The sequence below is a fragment of the Tympanuchus pallidicinctus genome, unplaced genomic scaffold (genome assembly GCF_026119805.1).
Source record: "Tympanuchus pallidicinctus isolate F22 unplaced genomic scaffold, pur_lepc_1.0 scaffold5, whole genome shotgun sequence".
NCBI classification, from domain to species: domain Eukaryota; kingdom Metazoa; phylum Chordata; class Aves; order Galliformes; family Phasianidae; genus Tympanuchus; species Tympanuchus pallidicinctus.
In genome coordinates, this window is record NW_026294769.1 from 53,377,361 (window position 1) to 53,405,152 (window position 27,792).

Consider the following 27,792-nt stretch of genomic DNA (forward strand, 5'->3'; position numbering starts at 1 on the left):
AACCATTAAAGAACATTTTTATTCTTATCAAGTGTGTAGGAGGCAAGCAAAATATTTGCACATATGATAAAACAGGACATCACCCAATTTCCACATGACTCAGTGCATGTTTTTTAACCTCAAAACTGTAATGAAAGACAATGGCACTTCACAAACTGGATCCCATAAACAAAAAACCGAAATGTCACATCGCTAGTGAATATTGCTGGCACAAATTCACCAGAATAATGTAAGCAGGTAGATATGACCCAGGGCAGATTTCAGACTGCAGTGTTTCAAAGGAACTTTGCTCATACTCAAAGGAACTCCTGACACTTCATGATGCATCTTCAAATGTAGAATACGATTTTATTCCCCATTCTGCTGTTCAAATACTTATGGAGAGGTATAGAGCAGTAGATGTACAGCCAAATAAAATGTTAGTCCTCTGGAAAGTCCGTGTTTGTGTTAGCTGCCGAACAAAGACTGATTCCATACATTGATCCTTGCAGGAGCTCAGCATTTGGTGGTGTCATGAGATAACAGTTGTCAAAGCTGATTCTTTTACTAATGGCTGATGCTGAAGTGTATGTTGCTGAATATAATTACCCGCAAAAGTGAGGACAAGACCCTGGGAGCCTGCTTTTCTATGCTTGTATCCTCAGTTCGTGATAATACACTTCTGGGCTTTGGGAGATACAAAGGTCACCTCTCCCCAGCCCAAAGGGCATTTTTCTCTTGATGACATAAGCAGTCATGCATTCAGTTTATCACTTTCAGACTGATCCTTTGCATCTCTCTGTTGGCTCTTCTTCTTATTTTTCTCTTTGTATTTCATGTGAAAAAATGCACCTCCTATAATTGCACCTGAAAAACAGAGAGAAAAACTTGTCAGTAAAGAAAACATTCTGAAAAGGTATTTCAGCAAAGAGACTGACAGTGACACTGCAATATATGTACTGCTTCACAACTTGAATGAAACCAAATGGCTCTGGGGAATGACCATGCACTGTTGGGGCAGCAGTATGCTCATGGACCCCATTCACTGCCCTGAATATCTCCTCCACAGCTGTTCTCTTACATTCATATTTGAGTAGCTGTCCTGTGCAACCTGCTGTAGGTGTCCCTGCTGGGGGGGGGGGGGGCTGGACCACATGGACCCAGAAGTCCCTACCAAGCTCAGTCACTCTGTGATTCAGTGATTCTCTCATCCTTTCCTCAATGAGAGAAACTCTTTTAAAGAGAGAGAATTTTGCTTGAAGGAAAGACTTTGTCCCATCAAACTGTATTGGCTGAAGGTTTGCAGTTCACTTTGTGCTTTGTTGAATTGTTTTCCAGTGTCAATGTTTCTTTTAAATAAAGTAAGACTACAGAGGACCCTTTCTTTTGGAACAAAAAGTGCTGAGGTCTCAGATAGCCCTTAGCTCATGCAGGAATTCATTCTTGTGTCAGACACACCTCCAAAAAATGACTGTTTTTACGATCGTACCTTCTGAGCTACAAGGTCAAAGTCAGCATTGTTGTATAGCCAGATTTCAAAAATGTTTTAGATACCTTCCTCTTCCTTTTTTCCTTGCCCATCTCTGGTCCCTGATCCTTGCTAGCTCTCCTTAAGACGCTATCATCTGATTTTTCCTTTAAAGTGGAAAAATTATGTTGAAAAATAAACTATGTAAAATCATTTTGGGAATTATTTTTAAAAGTCTTTTATGAGCTACATGCACTGTGTTTTCTTTTGTTTTGAAGTTACAATGTGGTAGCAAATTTTACTGTGCGCTCTAAAGCCAGCCGACTCTTGCAATTAAAATATTCTCGGTTAGTTACCCATTATCATTTGTATTTACATATAGCATCATGCTAGGAGAGGGATCAAACTAAGGCATCGTGCAAAAAAAATGATGTAAGAAGCTTGAACAGAGAGGATAAAGACGCAGATTAATGTTTTTCTCTGTCAATTACTTAATCTGAGCATGGCTTTTTCCATTGTAGGTCTTTTGGATCCCTTTTTTTTCCCTTTCCATCTTCAAAATATGAACATGTGTGCATCAAATATGCATTAGCATTTTCTTTGTCTCTAAGGGTTTGATGTATAGTATTTTGTCTTTGTCTTTTTGGGTAAATTGGAACTTGTTCTTGGAGACTCATTCTCTTTACAAATTGGCATCATTACTAAATAAGTTGGGTGTTCGTTTTTTTTCCCCCCACTTTTATCCTGTAGCTTCACCCTACTCTTTTGAATGTGAGGTCTATAAGGTATTTAATCATTTTCTTTGATTTTCTCCATGGATCTTTCCTCTCTTCTTCATGGCTCATTCACAGTCTCCCATTCTGGTGCTTGTGATCATTACATTCAAAAATCACAGGGTGTTGTGCACTGAATTCTTTTTGTTCTTTACTTGCATGGGTACTGGAACCCATCAACAATCATCCTCACTGATTTTTCACTTATGTTTCATAAAAAGAATACCAGAAAAATATTATGTTTTGTTTTGGAAAAGTTTTAAGCCATCTGTCAAAGGACCGTCAGCTCAAGCTCATGGTAACACTTCATATAATTTACTTTGTTCAAATAAGTGCCAGTTTTCCACTGCTCAATTTATTCTCACTCTGGAAAATGGAAACCTACAAAGCTCAAAAACGTTAAAAGAAATAATAATTATAATCTAAGGGTAGCAGATGACTGGAAATCTAAAGACAGTAAATAGCATGACATGACTGGACATTTTTTTGCTATTTTCACTATAATCTGAAAGCCCAAGACAGGCTTCCAGTCCATTCTCTGATGGGGAAAAGGTGGTAGTTAGCAATAAAGTGGCAATATGCTATAAGTGTAGGATTTTCTTCTGTCATAACAGCCTTCTATGACATTATACTTGCATGCAGAAGAACATGCAGTACAAAAGAAATGTGTTTCTATGACCAAGAACCTTCAAGTTTGCAGCAACTGTGGTATAGGATCATGATCTGAGGTATGAAATCTCTCTTTTGCTTATTCTGCAACATTTATGACATCTCTCCACAGAAGAAGTGAATTAGTGTCAGCAATGCAGCAGCAGCATCTCAAAGACCAGACTTCATGTCAGCCAAGAAGAAATCACCTACCAATAACTATCAGGACGCCAAGAAGTATCCCAATTGCCTGACCGGTGCTTGGCTTCGAGTGCTCACGTTCTACTTGTATAAAACATGAATTTTCACTTGAACACGTGCAGATGCTTACTGCAAAAAGAAGTGCCATGAAGTTAATGAGAAGTTTAACAGTGCAGTTTGATCATTCTTACACGTTACTGTTGTCTTGAAATAATAGTTCTGAGCATAGCATACCTTCAAGTGCCACTTCTCTCTCCAATTGTGGTACTCCATTGTCATTAATTATCATTGGAGCAGTATATACCTTCTCTTCAAAGTTAGTATGCTTTGGAGAGAGGTAAGCATGAGTAGCTGTAAATAACAAAAAGGTATATTAGTGTCAGCACAGGGAAGAAATTTAGCTCAACATTCATTGCAGCTGCATATGTTTTTTCTTAAGGCTGCTTTCCACGTGATGGCACTTCCTGTTTTCCTCCAGGTCTTTCTAGGTCTTACTGGTTTGCAAACATGAAGTCAAAAGGGACTGTCTGAATGCACAGTCTGGCCTTTTGTGTCATATCTCCAGAGAATTTCCTTCTTAATTTCTGCAGCAGTCAAATCTAATCTTGGGTTTTGCTACAGTGATGCCATCACATATAAACCAAGAGTATCAACCATCATGTACTCTTACAAGACAAAACCAACTAAAATTGTTCCCAAGAAAATTTGGAGGACAAATCAGCATTCTATTGCTCTTACGCTGACATGCCCAAGACAATCTAAAACTGGGAAATGTACAAGTGTAACATTCACTGGGATCAGTTTAAAATCTAAGCCTATATCTTATCCAGTAATTGAATTAAACAGTAACTGAAGATTACAATAAAAAAGACAAGCATATGTATTATTTTCTTCTAACAGTCTCCTAGCCTTCATTTTCACTTCAAGGACTTCCTAGACAAGATCTAATTTCTTTATTTGAATCTGTTGAATATTTCTATATCCAAAATATCCTGTGACAAGAAGTTCTACAGTCAACTGGTTTCTACTCAAATAACTTTGGATCACCAGTGAACTTTGCCTCCTTATTGCACATCCACATGTTTTGCAGATACATAGAACTGCACAGTTCCTAGCAAAAAAAATAGTATAGAAAACCAAATGTGAATTCCCTCTACGGCAAGAGCTGACCACTTACTCCAATTTCTGATTTTTGGACAATTTATTCTTTCAAAACTTGTTCCTCTCACCATGCCAATCCAGACTTATCTAGTGAGACATTTCATCAGAAGACTTTTAGGAATGGGCTTTATCAACCCAGCACTCTTCTTATTCACGTGCTTACTGTCCTCCTTCAAAAAATATAGTTGGATTGCGAGGCAGGACTTCTCTTGGTACACAAATAGCAGTAACTCATAGACGATTTACAAACATCTCTAACTTTGTCAGAAATGGCTTACGTTATTCTAAGCTTACTGTATAGTTTATTCTTATATGTTTCTTCTCTCCTCAGTAGCAGCGAAATATTAAATTGCAATGTGCTTAATGTTACTCTTAAATAAATAAATAAATAAATACTTCAGTGTTCTAATAAATGCATACCAAAATGTATGGAATTTCTCAACAACTTACATTTTTTTCTACCTGAAATATTGGGTATGTGATGGTAGGAATGGAAAGGAATTCAATATTTTGTTATATTTCCCAAACAATTTTAAGAGCCTCATTTCATTATAAGAATAACTTTATTAACTTACCATTGACTTTTGAGATTTCCCAATTATTTCTTGTATCAATATCATCCTTGAGAGAAAAGGTAATTGTTGAGTAAAATTTCTGTTCATCATCATCAGTAGCTCGAATTAGTGCTTTCTCTCCTCCTCTGAGTGGGTAGCAGAAGAAAACAGGATAATCCATATTTAACCGTGGAGGGTTGTCATTCACATCCTTTAAGTTTAATACTAAGGGTGCTGTGAATTTCTGAGCCGCGTTATCTGTAGAATTTAACAGAATGCAAAATTACAAATCACAGCTTGGATGTAGAGGCTGGGTTGGTTCATTTGCAACTATCTTATAGACATCCTGGTGCAACATCATGTGGGCAGTGGGAGGTGGTACTCTATTCATGGAAAGTGGAGGCAAAGTCTCAGGAGATCCAGATAGACTGGTGGTAGCTTCTACCAGTTCTTAAAACAGTGTGATTTATTTCTTGCTAACTTAACTTACTGGCAACTAACACTGGCAAACCAAAGGAGGTAGCTAGACCACTGTATCTGAGAAACAGTTGTATTCAAGGTCAGAGCACTCACTCTTTGGAGCACTCTTTTAAGTGTGAAACTCCAAACATTATTTCCTCTCTCTTTTCTGTACATGAGAAACACAAGTCAATACCCTGCTACAGGGCCAACATAAGATACTCGGGAATAGCTCTCAGAATCTTGTTATTTCTTCTGCCCATTCCTATAGGAATGGCCCCACTCCAACTCAGTGTTTGAGGAAGCACACCTTCCTCCTGACATGCAGTAACTGCATCTTTATATCCTCCACAACAGAGGACAGCATTATTTTTAATAAGTGCTTAATAAGGGGGAAAACAAGATTTATATCTATTCAGTTAGATATAGCCCAGAGTTTTTAACTTCTATTTGATTTAAAACACACAAGGAAATCTCCACATGTGAAGTACCTCAAAGATGCTAGTGGACCTAGGAACCTCAATGAATTTCAGACTAACTAACCTATTAGCTTTATTTGTAATAAAATGATTTGTAATCTTATGTAGGATTACAAGTTAGTCTCCAGATATGTTTTTGGGAACCTTAGACATGCCTACCAAAAAAATCTAAAATCTTTATATTTGTGGAGAAAAAGAATGGTAAAAAAGTTGATGCTGAAAACATTGAAAAAATTGTGATCTTCACTGTATGCCTTGTTGCTCAAGCAAATATAATGGTTTATGATAGCTGACTTCATGAAAGCTGTTTTAATCTTCACGTTCTGCAATTTCAAAATATCCTTTAAGAAAGTTTAATTCTTAAGGGATATATCCTTCTAAAGATGTATCACATGTTCCTGTACTTTTCATGTGTTCAGTTTTGCTGCCCGGTCCTCATGAATTCATGGGAGATAGGATCATTACTCATACACCAAGAAGGGCAGAGGATTTATTTGTGTGTGTGTATGTAGTTGTTTCATCACTTACTTGTCTCTGATGCAACAACATTAACTCTGTATGCTTGTTCTTGTTCTCGATCCAAAGCAGAAGCAGTGTATATCTGCCCAGTGGTTGAATCAATCCTCAGCCATTTTCTCCAGTCACCTTCTAAGGAATATCTTTAGAAAGAAATAAGAAAAAAAGCATGTACACTATTCCAGATCATGAAAAAAAGTTGACAGAGAAAATACTTTATTGATCATAGGAAGTAACTAGATTAATGTTGTACTTGAAGAGAAAGGTCCAAGTAGTACAGCCAACCAGAAGGGACAGACAGAGGAAGAGAGGTCAAACCCATTCATTTCTGGTAGTGATTTAGCTCAGAGGGTATAGAGTGAGAGCAGAACTATGGGAATGCCACCATTCCTCCAGTTTATGTGTGCTTCACCTTCCTAGTAACTGTAAACCTGTTGTATTTCTAGCTTTTGATCTAGAAGTATGCTCTGTCCCTATATGTTGTAAGTATGTACAACTGTAAGTATGCCATACCCCTCTCTCCCCATCATGTCTACCGTGCCTTGGTTTTTATGGGGACACAGGCCATAGGAGGCAGGGACATAAAAAGCAGCAGAGCCAGGATAAGCAAGGGGCCAGCACCCTGAGCTGGGCTGCTGTATGATTACCATAGGAGCAGCCTTGAAACTGGGAGTGCTTTAAAGATCACTGCTTAATTGCCTGTATATTGTTGTTTAAAAAAAGAAAAAGAAGAAAGCACAAGGTCTCTGGGTATTTATTTATACAAATTTAACCATGAACACATGACCCAGTTAAAAACATTTGTTTGAATATCTTTCATTGACTACTTTTGTTCTTTCAGTACTCGTTACATTAAAAACAGCATGCTGACATGCTTGTACATTTTTACTCTTTATATTGTACTTCTTTCAACCTATTTTTTGGCATAAATGTGGCTCATGTAAACATGAATTCCTGTCATCTGTCTCTGTCATCATCCCCCAGAGCTTCTGGACTATGTGGCTCACTGTCAAACCATTTTGACTGAAGGCCAAGCCTGTTAAGTTCCCAAAAGTTAGGGAAAAGTAGAAAGCCAGATGATAAACCACTGGGAATAAAAAAACACAGAAGGCCTAATGGTTGTATTCTGCAACTCCATTAACTATTTGGTGTTTAGTCAAATTTCAAGGATTGTTTGGTTTGGATTGATCTTTTCAGCATTCTAGCTGGGAATTGTTCAGAAAGAACCACAAACAGTTTTTCTACCCAACACTGCTGTGAAAGGTACATTCAGACCATGTGGCACAGCTTTGTGCATGGATCTGAGATCTGGCAGAGGCTGAAGACATCTTGACCTTATGACGAAGTGTTAGGCACCAAATGAGCCAGTCTGAGGTTTTGCATCCCCTCACAAGCATAGGAACTGGCTTGCACACAGCCTTGCATTCAGAGTGAAGGTAGATCTTTAGTCTTTGACCGTCAGAAAAGAAAATGAATTAATTATCAGTCATGGACCTGAGCGTCACTATTATTTTTGTGTTTTAGGATAAAAAGTGCTGAAGTTGCCTGACAGACACGAAAATCAGCTACTGCCCTACTGGTTCCTGGGAGCATTCAGTACATCATTCATTCCTTAAAGACATTTGGTAATGTGCATTTGGAAACCCTGCTATTTTCAAACCAGTTCTAACTTTTTCCTGGAGACATATATTGTTCTTTTCCACATTTAGTTTCACTGCTCCAGGGCCCCACTAGCAGTGTTTGTCACAACACAGATGGATAGATGACTGAAAAAGCACTGCCTGGAAGTCTCCTGTGGGTAGGTCACTGGCCACCACTCAACAACATCTCTTCCTTCTACTAGGAAATAAGAATAAGCAAGCTTTTCTTAAAAAAAAAACCTTTTTCTGTATTCCAAACACCTTTTACTCGTATTAGAAAGAAAATTATAAATCCTAAGTACAATAAATAAACAAGTATTTGTCACATTTTTTACCGTACAGCATCCCCCTCAGGATCGTGGGCCTCCACTGTCGTGACCAGAGTATTTACAGGAACATCTTCAGATAATTCTGCAGTGTAAACTTCCTGGTGGAAGGCAGGAGGCTCATCCACATTTGTTACAAAGACTTTGAACAAGGTAAGGGAGCTGGCATTGTACTGCACTCCTGACACCAGAGGCTCGGGGTTTGTGGCGTTGATTACCAGGTTGTGCACTTCAGCTGTTTCAAAATCAAGAGCCTGGATAAATCAGAAAAATGTACTTTAAGCAATGGTCCCACTGCCTGCTTCAGCAAGCACCAGATTGATGTGAGAATGTTCTCGTTTTTCATCTGTGGCCCACCTGGCAGAGCCTGACCCATGAGGAGTCAGCAAAGCACAGGCAGAGGTCCTCTGTGCTGCTGCCAGAGGGCAGAGAGGAGCTCCCCTGCCTTTCTCACCATGAGAAACAGCAAAATCCTCTTCTTCCCAAGATATAGAGGAAATAAAGGAGAACTGTCAAGAGTAAAATGACACTGGGAACAGTCAATTTAAATGAAACCATATGCCCGTTTGGAGGGTTCCTCAGCAACCACATTTCCTAATAATGTTGCCACCTGCCTAAGTTTAATAACTGTTTAATATCCTGTTTACAGCAATAGTATTTATAGTTCCTTACTAGAAGGCCTTGGATGACCTCTGGCTTATAAAAGTCTTGTGAGGATTGTTGCACCATGGAGTTTCTCACAATTGCCTCCTCAAGAAAGAAATGATACTGTGGTCAGGCTTGAGTAACTGCTCTTGGCCTGGCTAGTGGCAGGTAAACTTGATGCTAACAAGGTGTCACTCCTTGGAAAATCATTTTTTCAGCAATCATTTTTTCAGACCCATAGTTCTTGCCCTTCCAAAAAGGCTAATTTCAAAGGGAGAAGTATTTTGTTATTAAAATGCCTAGATTCAGTGGAAAACCTTCCTTGTGTTTCTGATTCCAACATTCAGCATGTGGGATTTATCAGCCACCTCAGCACACGCTGACCTTGTCTTTGCCACAGTCAGCGTTTGTCTCTGCAGGAACAAACTGTCCTATGCTGAATCAAGCCAGTTTCACCTGTGCTTGGGGGCAAAAGCCACCAACATCCTAGATCACCAGTAGGGTGGAAGATCAGTTCCATGATAGCCTACCACTCTGGCTGCAGTCAATCACTCCAATAATGCAATTTTTCGCCTGTGGTACATGAAGATCTCCTGCTCTGTTAGAGAAGGGGGCAACAGCAGAGCCAGCAGCAGTGTGTAGGCATATATAGGAGAAGAACAAATCCATCTATTCACCTTGTTAATCTTCAGGAATCCTCGGTTTGTCTCAAAATCTGTTTCTATAATGAACACGTTGTTTGGATCTCCTTCCTTCACTTGGTAAATGATGTGGGAGCTGCCTGTGGCAGGCTCATCCCCGTCAGTAGCTTGAATTTCTAATAACACCGTTCCTACTGGGAGACTTTCAGGAACAGTCACGTTGTGATACTGAGAAGAGATTGGTGAGATGTGACACAGTGAGCATCATCTGTAGATTAAAACCCGAGTTCTGCAATAAGCTCAATAGTAGAGCTGGGCTAACTCACTGCCCAAGATCAGCAAGAAAGGCACTACAGCAAAGCTGATTTATCTTCTTTTTTAGCTTCACATTTAGCAAGTATGAGGGGATCACCGTCCATGGGTAATCGACCAGTACAGTCCAAACTAGCAGTCCTAGACCCTCTGGGGCAGCTTTTACGTCCTCTGCTGAAATTGCTCCAAGCACATGCAATGCTCACAGCAGAAGGGACAGTACAGAGGTCTGCTCTGTTCCCACTGAGCACCCTGATCACAGAGACTGTTGAATATTTAATTGTTCTATTGCACTAGATCACTGCCACACTGTATTTGACATGTGCTATAACCCAGCAATTTTGAGAACAGGTCCTGAACTAAGAATTTCTGTCAAGAAAGAGCTTTCTGCGTAGGCATAGAACCAACAGATAGCTGGGCAATGTGGTCAGCAAAGCCCAAAAACCAGTACAACTTCCCCAAGAGGCCACCAACGTCTGATGAGTTGGATAGGTTTCCTGATCCTTGTGCTTCCATTGCCTGAAGTACAGCAGGATCTTGTGCACATCAGGTATAGGCATGTTGGCCTCTGCAGCATCTGTAGCGAGACGGGCCAACTGCCTAAAGTTAGGGAAGGTCTGTAGGCTTCAGCAGCTCCACCAGAGTGAAAGGCAAGAGCCTGACACTTGCTCTGGATCAAGGGCCAGCAGGTCTATGTTTGGATTGGACTGCCATTTTAATTAATTTTAAAGTCTCTTCTTCCCTCTTCCCCTCCCCAGAACATACGTTTCTGAAATGAACAGCCTTAATAGAAGCACTGCCATTTGTGGTCTGGATACACATTGCAAGCAGGCTTTGCAGCAATTCCTTGACTTTATTCTCACTCTGTTGTTCTGTTACCTGTTCTGTAAATGGTTAGTTTCCCACTGACTTCTGTGGACATTGAGTCATGCTCAAACATCTGTCAAAAGCTTGTTAGGAACATCAAAGATGGTGTTATAAATACTCACATCTGATTTTTCAAAGATGGGAATCTGGTCGTTGATGTCAATGACATGTATTTGCACATCACAGATTGTCTGGAAAACTGCACGGAAAGAGAACAAGCAATGTCACAGCAACCCTTCTGCCAAAAATAACTTTGCTCTGAAAGAGTTCACTGTGTGCAAAAGTGAACACTGTCAAATTGCTTGAACCAAGCAAAGCCCTGCTGTTGTAAGAATTTGATTTCTAGTGTCCTGTAATCAGTGAACATCTAACTCTCTGTCCTACCATTTACCTTTCCAGTTTCCTCAACATTGGCTCATCCTGTTTCATTTCCCTCACCTTTTCTTTTATTATAGCTCAGCTATGAGCTGTGCCATCTCTCCCAATATCACTTTCGCATATAAAAATTTACCCCTGCGAATTCTTTTACCTTGTCCTCTTGGCGGGCCATTGGACACTGCCCTAATTTTCATTCCAGCCAGACTTCAGATCCCAATAAATCTGCCCACTGCCTGATTGGGGAACCCTAGTTAGGGGACTATGATTTTAAAACTGTCTGTCTGTAAGCTATTCCAGTATAGATGGATTTTTGTGTTTTCCACATGTGCTCCATAAACTGAAAGTTAAAAATTGCTTTGGTTGGAATTCAAGTAAGTGTATAATTCACTGCCTTCTCGTCCAGCAATGTTTTCCTAGTGGTGCTGTTTCACTAAGGGGCTCATCTCGCTGCTTTGTGTGCAAGGATGTTCCTCCAAACACAAATGTTACCTTTCTTTGAGCACCTCAGCTCAAGGCTTTAAGCTTTACATTCCATACAGTGAACCACAAAGGATTCCTGGGATCTTGCGTAATGGACAAGATTGTTATATCCTGGGCTGCATTAAAAAAGGAGTGGCAGCAGGGAGAGGGAGGTGATTGTCCCCCCAGCTCAGCTCTTGTGAGGCCCCCATCTGTAGTACTGCCAGGCCTGGGGCCCCCAGTACAGGAAGGACATGGAGCTCTTGGAGCAGGTCCAGAGGAGGGCACTAAGATGATCAGAGGGCTGGAGCACCTCTCCTATGGGGACAGGTTGAGGGAACTGGTCTTGTTTAACTTGGAGAAGCAAAGCCTCCAGGGAGACCTCATTGTCACCTTCCAATTCTTGAAGGGAGCGTATAAACAGGTGGGAGAACAGCTGTTTACGAAAATAGATAGTGATAGGGCAAGGGGGAATGGTTTTAAACTGAGAGAGGAGAGGTTTGGGTTAGATATTAGGAGGAAGTTTTTCATACAGATGGTGGTGACACACTGGAACAGGTTGCCCAAGGAGGTTGTGGATGCCCCATCTCTTGAGGCATTCAAGGCCAGGCTGGATGTGGCTCTGGGCAGCCTGGTCTGCTGGTTGGTGACCCTGCACGTAGCAGGGGGTTGAAACTGCATGATCATTGTGGTCCTTTTCATCCCAGTCCATTCTATGATTCTATGTTTTTTAAAGATGAAGTTCAGCTCTAAATCTTCTGAAATACATTATCTGGACTCTCTGCATGCATTTATTTATTTATTCATGTATTTATGAGTGTGTTTGAAAATTTTAGGGAAAAAATGCGATATGTAAACAATCAAGCATACATCTTCTCTTCTTTTTTTTTTTTTTTCCCCTGTGCAAGGAAATCTTTTGTTAACAAAGTGCTTGGTTTAACCATGCACTGCCTTAGAGCTGGTTTCCTTCCATCACTTGCACTGTGAGTCACGCTGAACATCTCTACACCTCAAGAACAAGTAAGGACAGCTCTGGAGCAGGTCAGCATCCAGTGATGCTTCCAGTGAACTCCCTAGGATTCATTTAATCTCTTGGACAGTGAGGATGTGAACAAAATTACTTCAACATATAACAGAAAGCATTACATACCTTCATCTGTCACTTGCACCTTCAAGGAATAGTTAGAGGCAATGCGCTTGTTTAATGAATGGCCATATAACTGCAAAACCCCTGTGTCTTGCTGAATAAAGAACAGATTACTTGTAGGAACAGCAGGATCCTGACTCAGAATTTTGAATTTCAGCCGAGAATTGAGAGTGTCTTTCTGATCATTGTCTGTGGCAGACAGAGTGCCAATGCTGCTTCCTGGGACAGAGGGGAGAACAGAGTCAGCCAGATAGCACAGTGCTCCTATTTCTGCTCAGAGGTACACACTGACCACAGCAACACTAATAAATATACAGCTCAGTGGAAAACTCTGCAATGGACACAATCATTTGACTTCTTATAGTTTTTTCCTTTAGCATTCCAACCAGCTGGTCTGGGCCTGTGCTGTGCTATTTGTTCTGATCTAAAGTGTCTGTTGATCTATCTGCAATAGATACTTTAGACTTGAAACCAAATAACTGATGTGAAGACGTAGAAGTAAATTTTGGTAATGGCCCACTGAAGTCAGAGGTATTATGCTGGAGGAGCACCAGGATGAGAAGAAATGAGCTCAGATCAACATTTATAGAAATGATAACAACTGAAATGAGAAGTGTTGGTTTGTTGTGGGGTTTTTGTTTGTTTGTTTTCTTTTAACATTCTAACATTCTAACATTAACATTTTCTTTTAACATTTTAACATTAGTCCAAACCCGTGGTTGTGGGAAAATGCAATGTTATGTTTTATATTGCAGACTATTTTTTAAATGCAGTTTTGGAATCTGACTTCAGACAGTTTATTGATCTCTTTTCTGTGTGAACTGTCAACATGGAAACAAGAGGGCTGTCAGCACAGAAGAATGTTTTACACTTTGGGGTCCAAATTTCTGTCTCTGTTTGCAGCCAGCCGGAAAAAATAAGAGGACCAGAATTATGTGTGTATGAATGAATGGAAGATGTCTTCTTACCTCCGCTTTCGTTTTCTTGAACTTCAAGTATAGTAACGGCATTCTGGCACACTGGGGGGTTGTCATTAATGTCTTCCACTACTATATTAATTTTCAGAGGTTTGTCCACCAGTTCTCCTTCTTTGTCTTTTGTGATCACAAAGAACGAATACTGCAATGAGGGTATTGAGATTAGGTGTGTTGAATGTCTAAAATGACATATTTGCATTTAAATAGATAACTATGGGAGCTTTCGATGCAAACGAAATATTCCCTCATTTAACCATTCAGCATTTTCCCTCTGTTTACTTCAGAGCTGTTCCATTATACCTTTGTACACAAGATCTCAGTTCTCAAAAGAACTGCAAAATCCTGAATATGTCACTGTCCCGAGAACTTACTCTCAAAAATTCAAGAAAAGCAGGAATATCTCATTTTTGTCGGTTTACAAGTGAATCTGTTACATCCAAAGAAGGGATTCCTCCAGAATAACTGATCCCTAGCCTTTCTGTCCCCAGATTTCTTCCAACAAAAAAGAACAGAGGGTTTTCTGTATAGAAGCCCATCATATAGAGGACTTCAGGTAACTTTACAATTACAGCTGCAACTAATACTTCTCCTCTGCTATGCTGTCTGGGATCTGGAGTGGATTTAGAATATCCTCTTCTTGTGAACCAACAACTCTGCCATGGTGTGTTCTGCACTGCATATTATACATAATGTCGTGGGTGGTGATTGCTACACCAGACCCACGTGGAAGTATTGTAGGGTAGAAAACATAAGTCTCTCTTATAGTATAGTAGGTGAATAGGCTTTCACATCTACTAAGAAATTAAACTTTAATTTCCTTTTTTCCCTGTGTCCTCCTTAGCTTCCTTGTGTTTACTCCCACACCACTAATCAGCTTCCCACTATGCTCTCTCCCACCAGCTAAGTTGCACGTGTTTACTTACAGCATCCTTTTCTTCCCTGTCCAATGGCTCAGTCACATAAATAAACCCATTCTGATCGATGGAAAATGGGAGCTTGCCCAGATTCTCTTTTTCAAAAACCTCATAAATTACATCTGGCTCATTTGACTGCACCTAAAACCACAAAAATTAGTCAGGACAGGAAGTCATAAGTGTGGATTGAGATTTAACAGGGATCATTTCTGGGCCACAAACAGAAAAGATTGCATTCCTGTTAGATACATAAACAAGAAAATTAGCAGTTTGGCAGGCTCTCAGGACAAGGCTCAGAAAAACTGGCCAAGAGTCTACTCCCGTTCTCTGAATAGTTGTGGTAAAGCAATTTTATCTCAGTTTCTCCAGCTGTCAAACATGGGCTATCTTTTTGTGAGAGGGTTTTGTGAAGATTAGTGGCAATACAGGAGAAGAAACTGTCTTAAGACTCATCTATTCCATCTCTTCTCACTGCCTTTTACAGCTTGTTGTTCTTGGTTTGTCTAATGCAGAGACGTGGAGCATCAAAGCAAATATCCACTACTTACCTGCACATAAGTGTGTGTAAGCTCATTAAATGCATCAATGTCTGTGACACAGAATCTTTAGTGGGATACTTCAGATTTAAAATTAAATTAAGTAAGGAGTGTCAAACTAGTGTAGGAGCTGATATTACTGTTTATATTTCATACATTCTAACAGCAACTGCATTTCATTTTCCAGTAGGCAGAATCAGCACACCAACAGCTGCCACATACAATTTATATATGAGCCACCTAGAATGTGAGCACCAAACTGTTCTTCCACCTATTTTCACACTGGGCTTCCTTGGGCTGTCACTGAGGCCAGTGGAAACTGCACCCAAGCAGTTAGTCTTGCAAACACAGTTGGACAAATTCAACCAGACCCAGGAGATGATTGCATTGAGGGTGCCAGTGCTAAGGTGCTTTTCAAACTCAAACATTTCTGAAAGGCTGTCAGTCTGTTGGTTAATATTTATTGGTGCATATACCACTCTCACTCTGCAATTGTGGGCAAAATATTTTGCTTGCCCAGTGAAACATCAGAAGAGAAATACCATCAGAATGCAAGAATCTGAAGGAGGCTTTTAAGCCCTTCTTAGGTACTGTAGAGGAAGCATGTGCATTATGTGACACGAAAGTGGCCACAGAAAATGTCTCTGGGTAAAGGGAACTATTCACAACGGGTCTGCAGTGGAGCTGGACCCTTGACAGGCTGTTCTGTAGACAGAAAAGGCTAACTTCAGAATTACCTTAAGTGGGCCAGCTCTTGATTTGTCCAAAGCCTGGAGGACCTTATGTGTTACAGAAAGGTGAAAAAACACAGCAGGAGAGAAGAGGAGCACCATCACAGAGGCACCAAATTGCCACACATCAGGAACTACCATGGTGTATCTTGAGAGTATGAGAAGAGACACACAGCTCACCCCTGTATGATGGGGTTTCCATCCTCTGGGACACCCATGCAAGATCATATCTTCAGCAGAGAACACACATCTGCTGTCACTAGAAGTACCTTTTACTATCCTCAAGACTTTTTTCACAGACCTCTATATTTCAGTCTCTAAACTAATTCACTCAGGGTGTCCTCACTTTATCTTTCATACTGTGGCAAACAGCCATGTAAGATACCTTTTTTCTTTCAGACGCTGCCTTATAAGAAAATTTTCAAAAACTTCCACCATTCATGGGATATTCTTGCACAGAAGTGATGCTACCAGCCTCTCCAAACTGAAGGACAAAGTCTAGCCTCTCTATCTCCATACCTTTAGCCCATTAATTTCATACTAACAATATGCTAATGAGCCCTGTCCTGAAGATCATTTCCAAAGGATATCATACAAAAAATAACTGGGAAGTGCTAAAGTCCTGGAGAATTAATCACTGAACTCGGTGAGCTGGAATAAAACAATCCTGTGGTACTGAGTAGCCTTGCAGGAACTGAAGCCAAGGGACTTACCTGGCTGATATTGACAGGATGGGGCTGGGTTGAGTTTTCCTTAATTGTGATGGTGGGAGGAGCCTTCCACAGGCTCTCCTTCACAGTGATGATCACGTCAACACTGTTCTTGAAAGCATTTTCTGTCATCCCTGCCATGTCCTTCACAGAGACGACGAGTGTGAAGGTGTCCTGCTTTTGGGGGTCTAAGTAGGAAGAGCCTAGGGACAGAGCAAAAATTTGTAAGCGAAATGAAGCAGAGGCTGGGAGATGTTCCATCTGACTGTTGCCTACTATATGCATCTTGCTTCTGCATCTGCTGGAGGCTTATTCCTCAAATGGATCTCTGTACAAATCTCAGCAAGCTGTATTTTTCAGGTTACTGCTTTTGGTTTTCTAGATTTCAAAGAGCAGAACTAACCCCAGGATCTGGCTTAGTGTATTCAGAGTTTTGTTTCTATGCATATCCAGAAATATATGCTTCTTTTCTGATAGACAAACAATTTTACATACCTGTCCTACTTGGTGAGATTTCTCCAGTTAAACTATTAATCTGGAAAAGCATTTCTGCATAAGGATTGGGAAAATGGTGGAGAATGCTGTAGTTCAGTTGCGCATGGGGAGTTCTAGGATCATCGAGGTCAGTGGCATGGACACGCATGAAGGGCTTGCCTGTTTGGATTAGAGAGACAGTGATAACAATTTAGTCTCAACACATAGTCCATCTGTGCAGAGCTCACTAGCCAAGAAGTCAGATTGCAGTGAGCTGCTTCTGTTTCATTTCACAGTTCTTGTGTTAAGCTATGTTTGGGCATGGAGATTACATTTCTTGTGTGCCACCCCGTGGGTCCACTATCTCTGCTTAATAGGCTCACAACGGGGGTGAAAACCAGTAGATGTAGAAGTGGAAGAGATAACTCTACCAGCTAAAGAGTGCCTGTAACTGGATTGTAGCTCACTGGTGTCTCTTACTTTAAAGTCACTTTGTAGTCCTTATGCAAACCAGTTCAACTCAAAGCACTCTGAGAAGAATGCCATACAAGGAGTTGTGATACACTCCCTGTAAACAAAGGAGCAATCATAAAATGAAAAAAAAAACCACAGAGATGCACGGTAAGATAAACAAAATTTTGCATTTTGAGCACCTATGTAACATTCAAAATCTTTTTGCCTTGGATGAGGTTAAAGTATACACCAAAATATTGCAGAATGGTTTTCTAGCTCCATATAGCCTAATATGCATATTATTGAATGTTTCCTCTTGATTCCATGGTCACAGTGATAGAGCTGGCTGAGCTATTTGTTTCATTTCCAAAATATGGGTCTCAAACTGCTCTTTGGTACTTCCTTAAGACTGGAATGGATTTCTGCAATCCATAATCCAAGTTTCTCTGGCAAATACTGTCTACTCTGATGTTCAAAGATTTACATACTTTTAACGTTCTCCTTCTGCATAAACTTAGGCAACTTTTAACTTTTGGACTTCTTCAAGCATAGAGTTGTTTGTTTTTCCTTTTCAGTGCAATGAAGAGGACAGCAATATTTCCCTATTAAGTAATACTTGCAAAGCAAGAAGTAGAATGAAAAAATTCTGATTACACTCATCCCTTTACACCACACAGTAGTCACTTTTTTGCATATTCATTTACATTATACTTGCTTGCATCTTTATTTAGTACAATCTTGTAGGAAGGAAAACTTTTTTTTCAGCTTGTTGAAGCATGATACCCAATTCATCTTACCACTTAATTTTTCTATCTAACTCTTACTGACAGTAATATTAAATTACAACAATGATTACCTGCACGGGAGTTCTGCCTCACAATTCCAGTGTATTGTGTTTGGTCAAATTTTGGTGGGTTGTCATTGATATCTTCAACATATATTGTAACAGCACATGGACCTTTCACTACTTCTCCATTTTTATCCAGGCTTTCCACCTAGATTTGAAAAAAGAAAAACAGAAGAATAATTCAATGCAGATAAATTCAGGATTTAAAAACCTAAATGAAAATCAGATTGTCAAATGCAAGGTCATTGTTATTGTGCTACAAATCTGGTGAGAGTCATCATTGAGTGGTTCCAACAACAGGGACCAATTCACCGCAATAGCCTGCGTGCAATGATTCACCATACTAAGCAATAACCCCCTCCTGCATTTGCTGACATTTTTCAGAGAGCAATTTCTATGTTCCAGCCTCAGCAAAGTACCCCACATGTGCATGTACTCATGCACAGCTTTGGCCTAAAGATTTCCTTTAAGCAGAAATGGAAGTTTTCTAAAGAACAAGGAGAAAACTCAACATGATATAGAGAATTCAAGTGTGCCATAGTTAACATCAACCAGAAAAGTAAGCTGATCTAAAGGTTTGTTAATACAACTTAATTCTTAGTTCTGATTACATTTTTGTTCCAAACACTTTGACTTCTCATTTTTTCAGCCTTGTTTGACTTTCAAGCACCAAGTATATATTGTATTTGTCAGAGTTTATTTTGTTTGCATGTAATCGATCAAATCACAATTATTTATACTTAACCAAATATTGTTATTCAGTTCTGTCATTTTTCTTCTCGTCTGTAAAGGATTTGCGAATTTAGAGTTAATAACTTCTTGGGCTAGGAAATTGTCCTTTCTAATACTTGCCATTCCAAGTGTGCTTTAGAGCTGATAACATGAAACCATTAAACCTGAAGATCTAGACATCTTGTTCTGTAGAAAAATAGCTAAGCCTAGCTAAAGCATCATCACGTTCTCTGTCTGCTCAGACACTGATCCTCTCATAATCATTTCTTTCTCCACTGTCAGTGCCTCAAAGAAGGAAATGCCATTTTTGACATAGAATAAGAGCATAAGGCTGCACTGAGTCAAAAAGATGTTTATTTGCTGTCCTACTCCCAGCAGCATTCATGATAAGATCCTTATGGAATTAATATAACAGGGCAAACATACTATCATCTTTTCTCTAGTAGCTTCCAACATCTGCCAAATAGCTTTCTGCTGCTAACACAGGTTACATCTGTGCTTCTGAGTCTAAATATCTTCTAGTCACATCATTTGTCACTAAATAGTAGATAATAACCTTCCTAAATAGACTATGATAGTTTATTTTCATGTTCTAACCATAGGATTCACCACAACAGTCTTCAGCAGTTACAGGCAAGCCTCACTTGTGGCACCATATTTCACTTCTAATCAAGTTTTCTCCTCATGTTAGGACTACTAATGGATTGGTTTTGACATCAGGATAATTCTTGTTCTCAGTGTAACCTTCCTGTGCAAAATCTTTCAAAACTCTAAAATCACATCTTTGAGCAATGCTCAGAATGAAAAAAATAAAAAACTGGCTATTAATATAGACAAAATAAACAATTTGAAATTCCAGTACAGTTTTCTATTTGTTTCATGTTTCCCCCAAAATAAATTGAATGCAAATAACCCTTCCTTTTTATTTTTCATTGAGTTTTTACCTGCAGATTGTGCACAGCTTTGGTCTCCCAGTCCAGAGACCCATTGAGATACAGTGTTCCTGTATCTGGCAGAATGTCAATTAGTCCATCCTTTTCACCAGTTGCTCTGAATATCACACTGGGAGACTCAGATGTGAACTAAAATGAGAAAAAATCAGAAGAAAAATCAACTTTTTTTTTTCCAGAACTTTCAGCATAATTTAAATCATTTTGGGCTTTTGTGTCTTTTAAAATCTATTGCCAATAGTGTGCTTGGTTTGAAGAATGATACTGCAATAGTCTGCTCAAAAAATCTGCTGTTTTCTGATCCCTCTCCAAAACACAGCGTTTTCACACCATTTCCTGAATGCTGCAGGAAATCCCAAGTGTGGTTTCTTTCCAAAGCAAACGTCTGTCTAGGACAGGACTTTGTCTGAGCGCGGGAATGGAAAATAATGACACACATCCTCCATTTGCCTGGGAGCTGGATCTGTCCTTCTGTGGTTGTGGTTTTGGGAAGAAAATCTCAGAGCCTAAGGAAAATGATGACACAGTTGCATGGAAAGCCATTCTCGAGGAATGCTGATATTATTAATCTCTGTCATACAATATGCCCTTAATATTTTTGCTTAAGAGGAGTTGTCTCCTGTTGTTTATTTGTTTGTTTGCATATAGACTCTTGAATTCACAGGTAAAGGAAATCAAAGTTAATTTCAAATCCTTTCAGGGGACTTCTTGTCCCATCAGCACAGGCAGTAAAATTGTCCCTGAGGTAAGCACGTGAAGACTATGGGTTTTTGACAAGTCTCCTGATAGGAGACATTGATTACCTGGTAAATGGCCCGCACTCCTGTTCCTTCTGGAATTGAAAAATTCATGTCTTTAAGAGGTCCGGTTAAATGCAGGTCCCCCAAATTCTGGCATGTGGCCTGTGAGGGGGGGGAGGAGGGGAAGGAGGAGAGAAGAAGAGAGCAGCTTAGGAACATCTGTTGTCATCAGGCACAAACAGAAACCCTCCACTTCCAAGCCCATTGCAAGTAATTTTGCTGCAGTGTAACGGAAGAGATATTTGACTGAACATCTCTGAGTGTGTATTCATTTTTAAAGAATGCTTTTTTTTCTTTTTCTTTTTTAAACACAGGTATATAGTGATAAGACAAGGAGGAATAGCTTTAAACTAAAGGAGGAAGATTTACATTAGATGTCAGGGGAAGTTTTTACTGAGAGGGCAGTGAAGGATTGGAACAGGTTGCCCAGGGGTAGATGCCCACCCCTGCCAGTGTTCAAAGCCAGGTCGGAGGGGGCCTGGCCAGCCTGATCTAGCACTTGGTCTAGCAGCTGGCAACCCTGCCTATGACAGGGATTGGGAACTTTATGATCCTTGAAGTCCCTTCCAACCCAAGCCATTCTATGATTCTATGATTCTATGATTCTATAATGAACTGATATTTGACCAACTTTCAAGAGCAAATTAGCACACTGAAGAGCTGACGTTAGACTAAGAGCAAAAGAAAATAAACAGAAGTGTTACAGGACCACACCAATGTCCCTAGCAGAACCAACACATCCATCCAGGAGCCCTGCAACCCTGTAACACAAATGCTTTGGGGAACCCAGCACCCCATTTGGAGAAGGAAACGAACTGGAAATGTACCCCATGTTATTTCCTCAGAAAATTCAAATGGAATCATGAAATGCGTTGTGAGGGAACAAGCTGGGCATCTCCAGGTCCCCAGTTCCATCACTCCCAACATCAGAGCAGGCCACACAGGTCTGTACCACACAGGTCCTATGCTTTCACATTGTAAGTGTAAAGCCCTACTGCAGCAAACATGCTCAGCTAATATCCTGCTGGCAATCCCTTCGCAGGCTGCTTTTTTTTTCACAAATTTTTCATGACTTTTATAACCAATCCCTGTCTGGCACCCGAAGATCTCCAGGCACACACTTGCCCTAAAGTTTCAGGGCAGTTCTTGTTTCCAAATGAAAAAGACAAGATCTCTTAGAGCAGCATACGAGACAATTCAACCTGCAGTTCTGCAAGGGCAAAACCAAAATCCTAAAGGACATCTATTCTCCTCTCTGTCTCTGAAGTCACATCAGCGCTGACAAACTACCTGCCAGGACTACAGTGCTGTTGTTGGGCTGCACTCCCTGCTGAGATCCTCCCAGAGTTTTCCTCTCTTTATTCCGGAGGAAAAATGAGTTTATTCTATTCTACGGATTCAGAGAGATTGCCACACTATTCACTGCTCTTTGGAGTCAGGCACTGTGCTGCATGACTTTTCGCCTGGATTTGGTTCTGATGCTGCCAGGACGGCTATTTAGCCTCTCACAGAAAAGCACAGTTTACATATCACCAAGGGAAAACTTAATTCCAACTATGACATAGCTAAGTTCAGCACAATTTACCCTAAAGCGCTGTTCTGTGTGTGTGTGTCACAAGCTGCGTTTGAATAACACCAGATTGTGCTTATAAATAGCCAGAGATTTTGCCCTCTTCGCCTGCAAGGGTAACTTCTTGCAAATGGGAAAACTGGAATATTGTGAGAACTGGGGAAAGAGTTGTGAGGTGAGAGGAAAGAATTCTAGTGAGCATTAGTGACCGTAGAAACATACCCAAAGAAACCACGTAATAGCTACGCATATCAGGATACAATACTTTATGGCTGCCCTTTGCTTTTTCTCTGGATGTTGATAGCTCATCTCAAGACAGGGGATTAGCAGGAGCCCGAATCTGAATTGCTCTGGTTCTCCCCACGTGGCACTGGTGGGCACAGCCTGACCCCCATAAATCTCTGGAGGTTTTCCCGGGGCCATTTTTTGGAGGGGTTTTCCTTGGTCGTGTTTGACAGCGGGAGTTGCCCCACTGTGAGGAACAAAGGCTGACACCATAAAACCCAACAGGTTCAAAGTTCAGGCTGTGAAGCAAGTGAGATATCTCTTCCTGTCAATTAAAATTGCTTTATGTGCACCATAAATGTTTCCAAACGTATGTCTACAGCATGAATCACTCCTCAGGGGCCTAAAGGGGAAATAAGGTTTACTCCTTGGCCCATAAGCTGGCTGACAGCTCAGTTTCAAACAGCCATACGCTGTGGCATGGCTTCCTGGGATTGGCACTGCCTCTGGTAAGGGAAGCTGCAGCAAAGTGCTTCCTGTTGCACACCAGTCCTACGCCCAGAGTCTCCACATTTTAAGGCATTTTTTCATAGACTTGAATTTGATTCACTCTAGCTTTCCTATTGATTTCAATTCTAAAGAACAAACAGTCAGTGAAGCCTTTATGGACACAAGGAAATCTATTGAATGTAGAAGATGAGGTCCATAAATGGCAAAATTTATACATTTCATCTCCACAAAATTACCTAAGGAATATATGTACTTGAAATAATGAGGTTGAATAATCAATATGTGTGGGTTAAACCATATGCCATTATATGCCATAGAATACAGAGAAACACAGAATTGCAGGGGTTGGAAGGGACCTCTGTAGATCATCGAGTCCAACCTCCTGCTATAAAGCAAGTACCCTTCAATAGGTCGCACGGGTAGGCATTCAGCCAGGTCTTGAATATCTCCACAGAAGGGTACTCCACAACCCCTCTGGGCAACCTGTTCCAGTGCTCAGTCAACATTCATTTACTATGTACGGGTTATAATACAGGACAGTGCACTAGGATGTGACAGATGTCTGCACTGCTTAATGGTTTGCAGCAGTATTTTTAAATCTTAACTGGCAAAAAAGCCAATCTATTGGAAAACTTGGTATCTAAGGAGAAACTATAAGAGGCAAAATAGATAAACTGGTTTCTTCCAAATATATATATTTTTTTTTCCTCATCAGTGACATGGCTGCTTAACCTTTGGTCATAGGATCACATACACGGTTGCGATGTCCTCTAGCACCCAGTTTTACGGCTGCTTAGCTGAGCTCTTTTCATGTTAGAGCTCTGAGGCCCCTGGGCAACCTTTGACATTTTCTTCCAAGATAAATGAAGGAAAAGCTGCAACTCACCCACTGAACGGCAAGCAGAAATTGAAGTCCACACAGCTTAAACATACTGGAATATGATTTACTTCAGCTCCTGCAAAGAAGAGGTGAGAGAAACTTTAAGCCTATGAGCTGGCCAACTCTGTGCATAGAGATTACAGGTAAACCTTTATACAGTTATAAAGATGAACAGCGAAGGACTGCTCACCCCTCTCAGGGGCTGCAGGAATGGGAACAACACACTTTTCCCCAGGCTGCTGGAGGTCCCAGGTGCTGTGAAAGCCCCAGGTGGCTGCTAGAAATAAGTCAAAATCAGCACAAAATGTCAAGTCATGTGGTCTCACTATTGGGCTGGTCAGCACCACACAAGCCCTCTTCATTTCTGCTTTACTAAATGCAAAAGCATGTTGAAAGGGAACATATAATCACAGAAAACTGTACATCTTTGTGGAAGCTGCCCTAAGGGCCCTGTCTTCTGGTCACAAAACCACTCCTTGCACCTTGCAGAAGCAGAGAGAGCACCCCTTAAAATTAGCTGGCTACTGAAAATGAAATTTCCAAACCAGAGAGCACTGCATGTCTCAAGAGAACTTGGTTTTCCAAAAAAGGCAGTGACTGGTATTACATCCTCCTGCAAATGAAATGGTTCTTCAGAAATGAAATCTTACTTCCTCACTGCTTCCAGATTTTAACTAAAAGGATGAGGCTTGTCCTGGAGAGAGGTGAGGTGGGGGTACAGTGCTGATGACTCCAGTGCAGATCCATGTTTACCTGGCTCACATCTGTAGGTATCAGTCAGCCACCTCAGCCCTGTCCCTTAAAGGCGTCCACTGAAATAAAACAGCATGGAGGCACAGCACCCTCCCTGGTGCTTGGCCTTTCCATCATACCTTTTTTAAGCTTTATTTTCTTTAACATCTGACTAAAAATAGGACCTGCAAATATAGAAATTGTTGTCCACATTGCTGCTCCCTCTACCACTTATTTTGAAGTGTGACACAGTGTTTTCTGTAGCAAATGTCATTCTGAGGAATGTGTGCAATTGCACCTTTTGAAATTACTGGGCTTTTTCCATGTACCAGAGCTAGCTGGGTGGGTACTGGAAGAAAATGTAACAGCACACCTTTGAAACTAGAGGTGATGAGGAAAGTCATTAGATCTGTCTGAAAAGTATGGCTGAAGGGCAAACCTTCAGTGCTTGGCACTGATGCTGTTGAGCAGGTCCCTCACTGCCCTGCCTGCAGCCAGAGGAGATGGAACTGTGCACAAGCAAGATGGAGAGAAGTCATTTTGAACCACCTGTGAAGATACCTCCTGCTCCCAATATTGCAATTAGATAGTCTATGGAGGTGTGGGCCATTCCTCTGTCTGGCAACTTCTCTGCTTCTCCCAGCACCTTCTGAATACACTGGCCAATTTCAACTGCATTCAATAGCAGATAGGAGCCTCAAAAAATGAATTATTTATGGTTGCAACTGGAACAGAAGACCTGGGAATAGCTTGGTTTGGGTTTAGAGAGAAGAGGAGGAGCAAGAGAGGAGAAAGTTTATGGATGCGGCATGTTCACCCTTAGCATAAGGAACAGAAAATGCACTCTTTCACGTCCATCTGTGCTGTGTCTTCATCAGGTGTCTCTGCCCAGAACTGACTGCAAAGTTTGGCAGTGGAAATACAGCCATTTCTTGGATTGGACACAAAGTGTCCTTACTGGAAATAAATATCATGCCCTAATGAGGTACCCTTTGCAGGGCCTGCTGTAAGGCAGTGATGAGTGGTATGAATCTCCATTGTGCATTTTTAGTGTCAACCATTGCATGGCTGAAAGCTGCTGCCAAGTCACAGCTCTACCAAAGACCAGAGCACCAAAACACGTACTCCTCTATCACTTAGAATAGATTTTGGGTGTATATGAACAGATACATAACTTATCAGCATTAGACAGTTTCAGGATTGAAATAATAGCAAAAGCAGCCTGAGATCTGGATGAGGACTGGACCCGTATTTCCCCCTTCATTTCTCTGTTTCATTGCACCCTATATCCCTAGTAATTTTTTTTTTGGTTCCCCTACCTGAACAGAAATCTCTAGGATAACCTCTAGCATGCACGTATCTCAGCAACTTTCAATAATAAACATTCAGAGAAGAAAGAACATTCCTGGAGGCTAAAGATCAGGAACAATCAGAAATATTTTGTTCCATGGAAAAAAAAAAAAAAAAAAAAAGAAAGAAAAAAAAAAAGGAAAAAAAAAAGAAAAAAAAAAGAAAAAAAAAGCTGATTTTCTTAAAATGATTGATTTCAGATGTTAAAATTCAGTGAAGAGAAAACAGGGGAAACAGATCCAAATCAAATACAAACCAGACAGCCTCAGCACAAGCAGACATCCATTTTACAAGGACAGCTGAGTTCCTAACACTGCCAGCAAAGCCTTCAGCAAACCCTTTGTTTCAGCCTTTAAAGTCTCTCAGTGAAACAACAGCTAGCTCACCGCTTACCTGTAACACAAAAGGCTTCTTTTGATCTAAGAATTGCTCCTTTCTTCCAGCCGTGGTGCTTGCCTTTGCACAGGTTGGCCGTGTCCGTCTGTGCGTCTCCGCACAGTGTAGAGTTTCTGAGACTCGCCCTAGAGGTTCAGCAGCTCAAACATTAACAGCATGGAGAATTATTGATTCTTAATGACTAGGTGTGGTGGCACAAAATGGCAGCTGCGGAAGGAAGCAGTTCAGCTCTAAGATAATTTACAGCCTTCAGTGTATTTTATGTCTGTTGGGGTTTTCCTTCTGAATTCTGTTTTCCAGTGGGGTCACGAGGAAGGTGATGCACAGAACGTGGGTTGGGGCCACAGGGGAAAAGTTGTCCTTCTAGGAGGACGGGAAGTGGCAAGGGGACAACATGACCCTGGGTAGGGAAAGTGTTTGCTGCTTGCCTTGTCAAACAGACAGTTTGGAGATGGAAGACAAAGTTTTGGGCATAGAGGTGATGTGTTTTCTATGTGTGGGGAGGACTTGTCCTGTTTGTAAGAATACTCCACCCATTATGGACTCAGAGGGCTCAAATTCTTCCCGAGGTGTGCAGCAAATGAACTTTGGTAACTGGGCAAATCACTTGCTCATTTCCAGATGGGCCTCTCACAACAGATGTAATGGTTCCTCTCCCCTGCATGTCAGCTTTCATGTCTGTTTAGGTGTTAGCCCAATGGTTAGAACCACTACCTGCTGGTCTCTGTAATTACAGCGCTGACGGTAAGGGGAGCTGAAATCAACTGGACTGTAAGAGGCAATAGTAAAATAAAAAATAAATAAAATAGCACTGAAATCAAATCTCAAAAAGCCCACAGAGACACTTAGAAATACAAGAATCATGATGCTGTATTTCCTGCTAACCCACTTTTTAACACCACACTTATTTCAGATGTTTTGAACAGACTGTTTTTGTTCTCTTATGAAATGTTAATATTCATCCAGATTCTAACTTCTGGTGTCAATTTCCCAAGTATGCTATATTACCCCTGAACATTGTTCAATCATCTGTGCAGTGTATTAAGCATTTTCTGAATTAGGCATCCAAAGAAAGACGCATTTAGAGCTGCTTATAGCTGGAAGTTGTACAATTCTGGGAAAGGTGAACTTTCTGTTTGTACTCCAGATCACACTTTAATCTTGAAGATGGCATTTGTTTCTGTAGGAAAAAAACCTCTAGACAGTGCTTCCAGCTATTTCAAAAACAACTGCTCTTCATTTGCTCACGTACTCAGAGTGATTCAGACATTCTCAGAAGCTGCCTGCTAGGAGCAAGTTATCTTTGGAGCACAGCTCAGAAACAACAGTTTCCATTAAAGCATTGATAATTA

General features: G+C 40.7%; 1 protein-coding gene across 2 annotated transcripts; it reads right to left on the minus strand.

The window, feature by feature from the left end:
* CDH17 (cadherin 17) lies at nt 1-26,591 on the minus strand. 2 transcript variants are annotated; one of them, XM_052703347.1, is made up of 18 exons: nt 26,438-26,591; nt 23,969-24,038; nt 20,781-20,879; nt 19,972-20,109; nt 18,305-18,443; nt 17,017-17,175; nt 16,525-16,724; nt 14,554-14,685; nt 13,622-13,772; nt 12,657-12,872; nt 10,792-10,868; nt 9,527-9,718; nt 8,214-8,458; nt 6,251-6,381; nt 4,806-5,042; nt 3,304-3,420; nt 3,082-3,198; nt 1-846 (listed from the first exon to the last, which is right to left on the minus strand). In XM_052703347.1, the coding sequence occupies exons 2-18, from the start codon at nt 24,011-24,013 to the stop codon at nt 734-736; spliced, it is 2,508 nt and encodes an 835-aa protein (XP_052559307.1). In that variant the 5' UTR covers nt 24,014-24,038; nt 26,438-26,591; the 3' UTR covers nt 1-733. The 2 variants fall into 2 exon arrangements, with proteins under 2 accessions (XP_052559307.1, XP_052559308.1); XM_052703348.1 differs by lacking the exon at nt 26,438-26,591 and adding an exon at nt 26,301-26,374.
* Between the last annotated feature and the right edge of the window lie 1,201 nt (nt 26,592-27,792).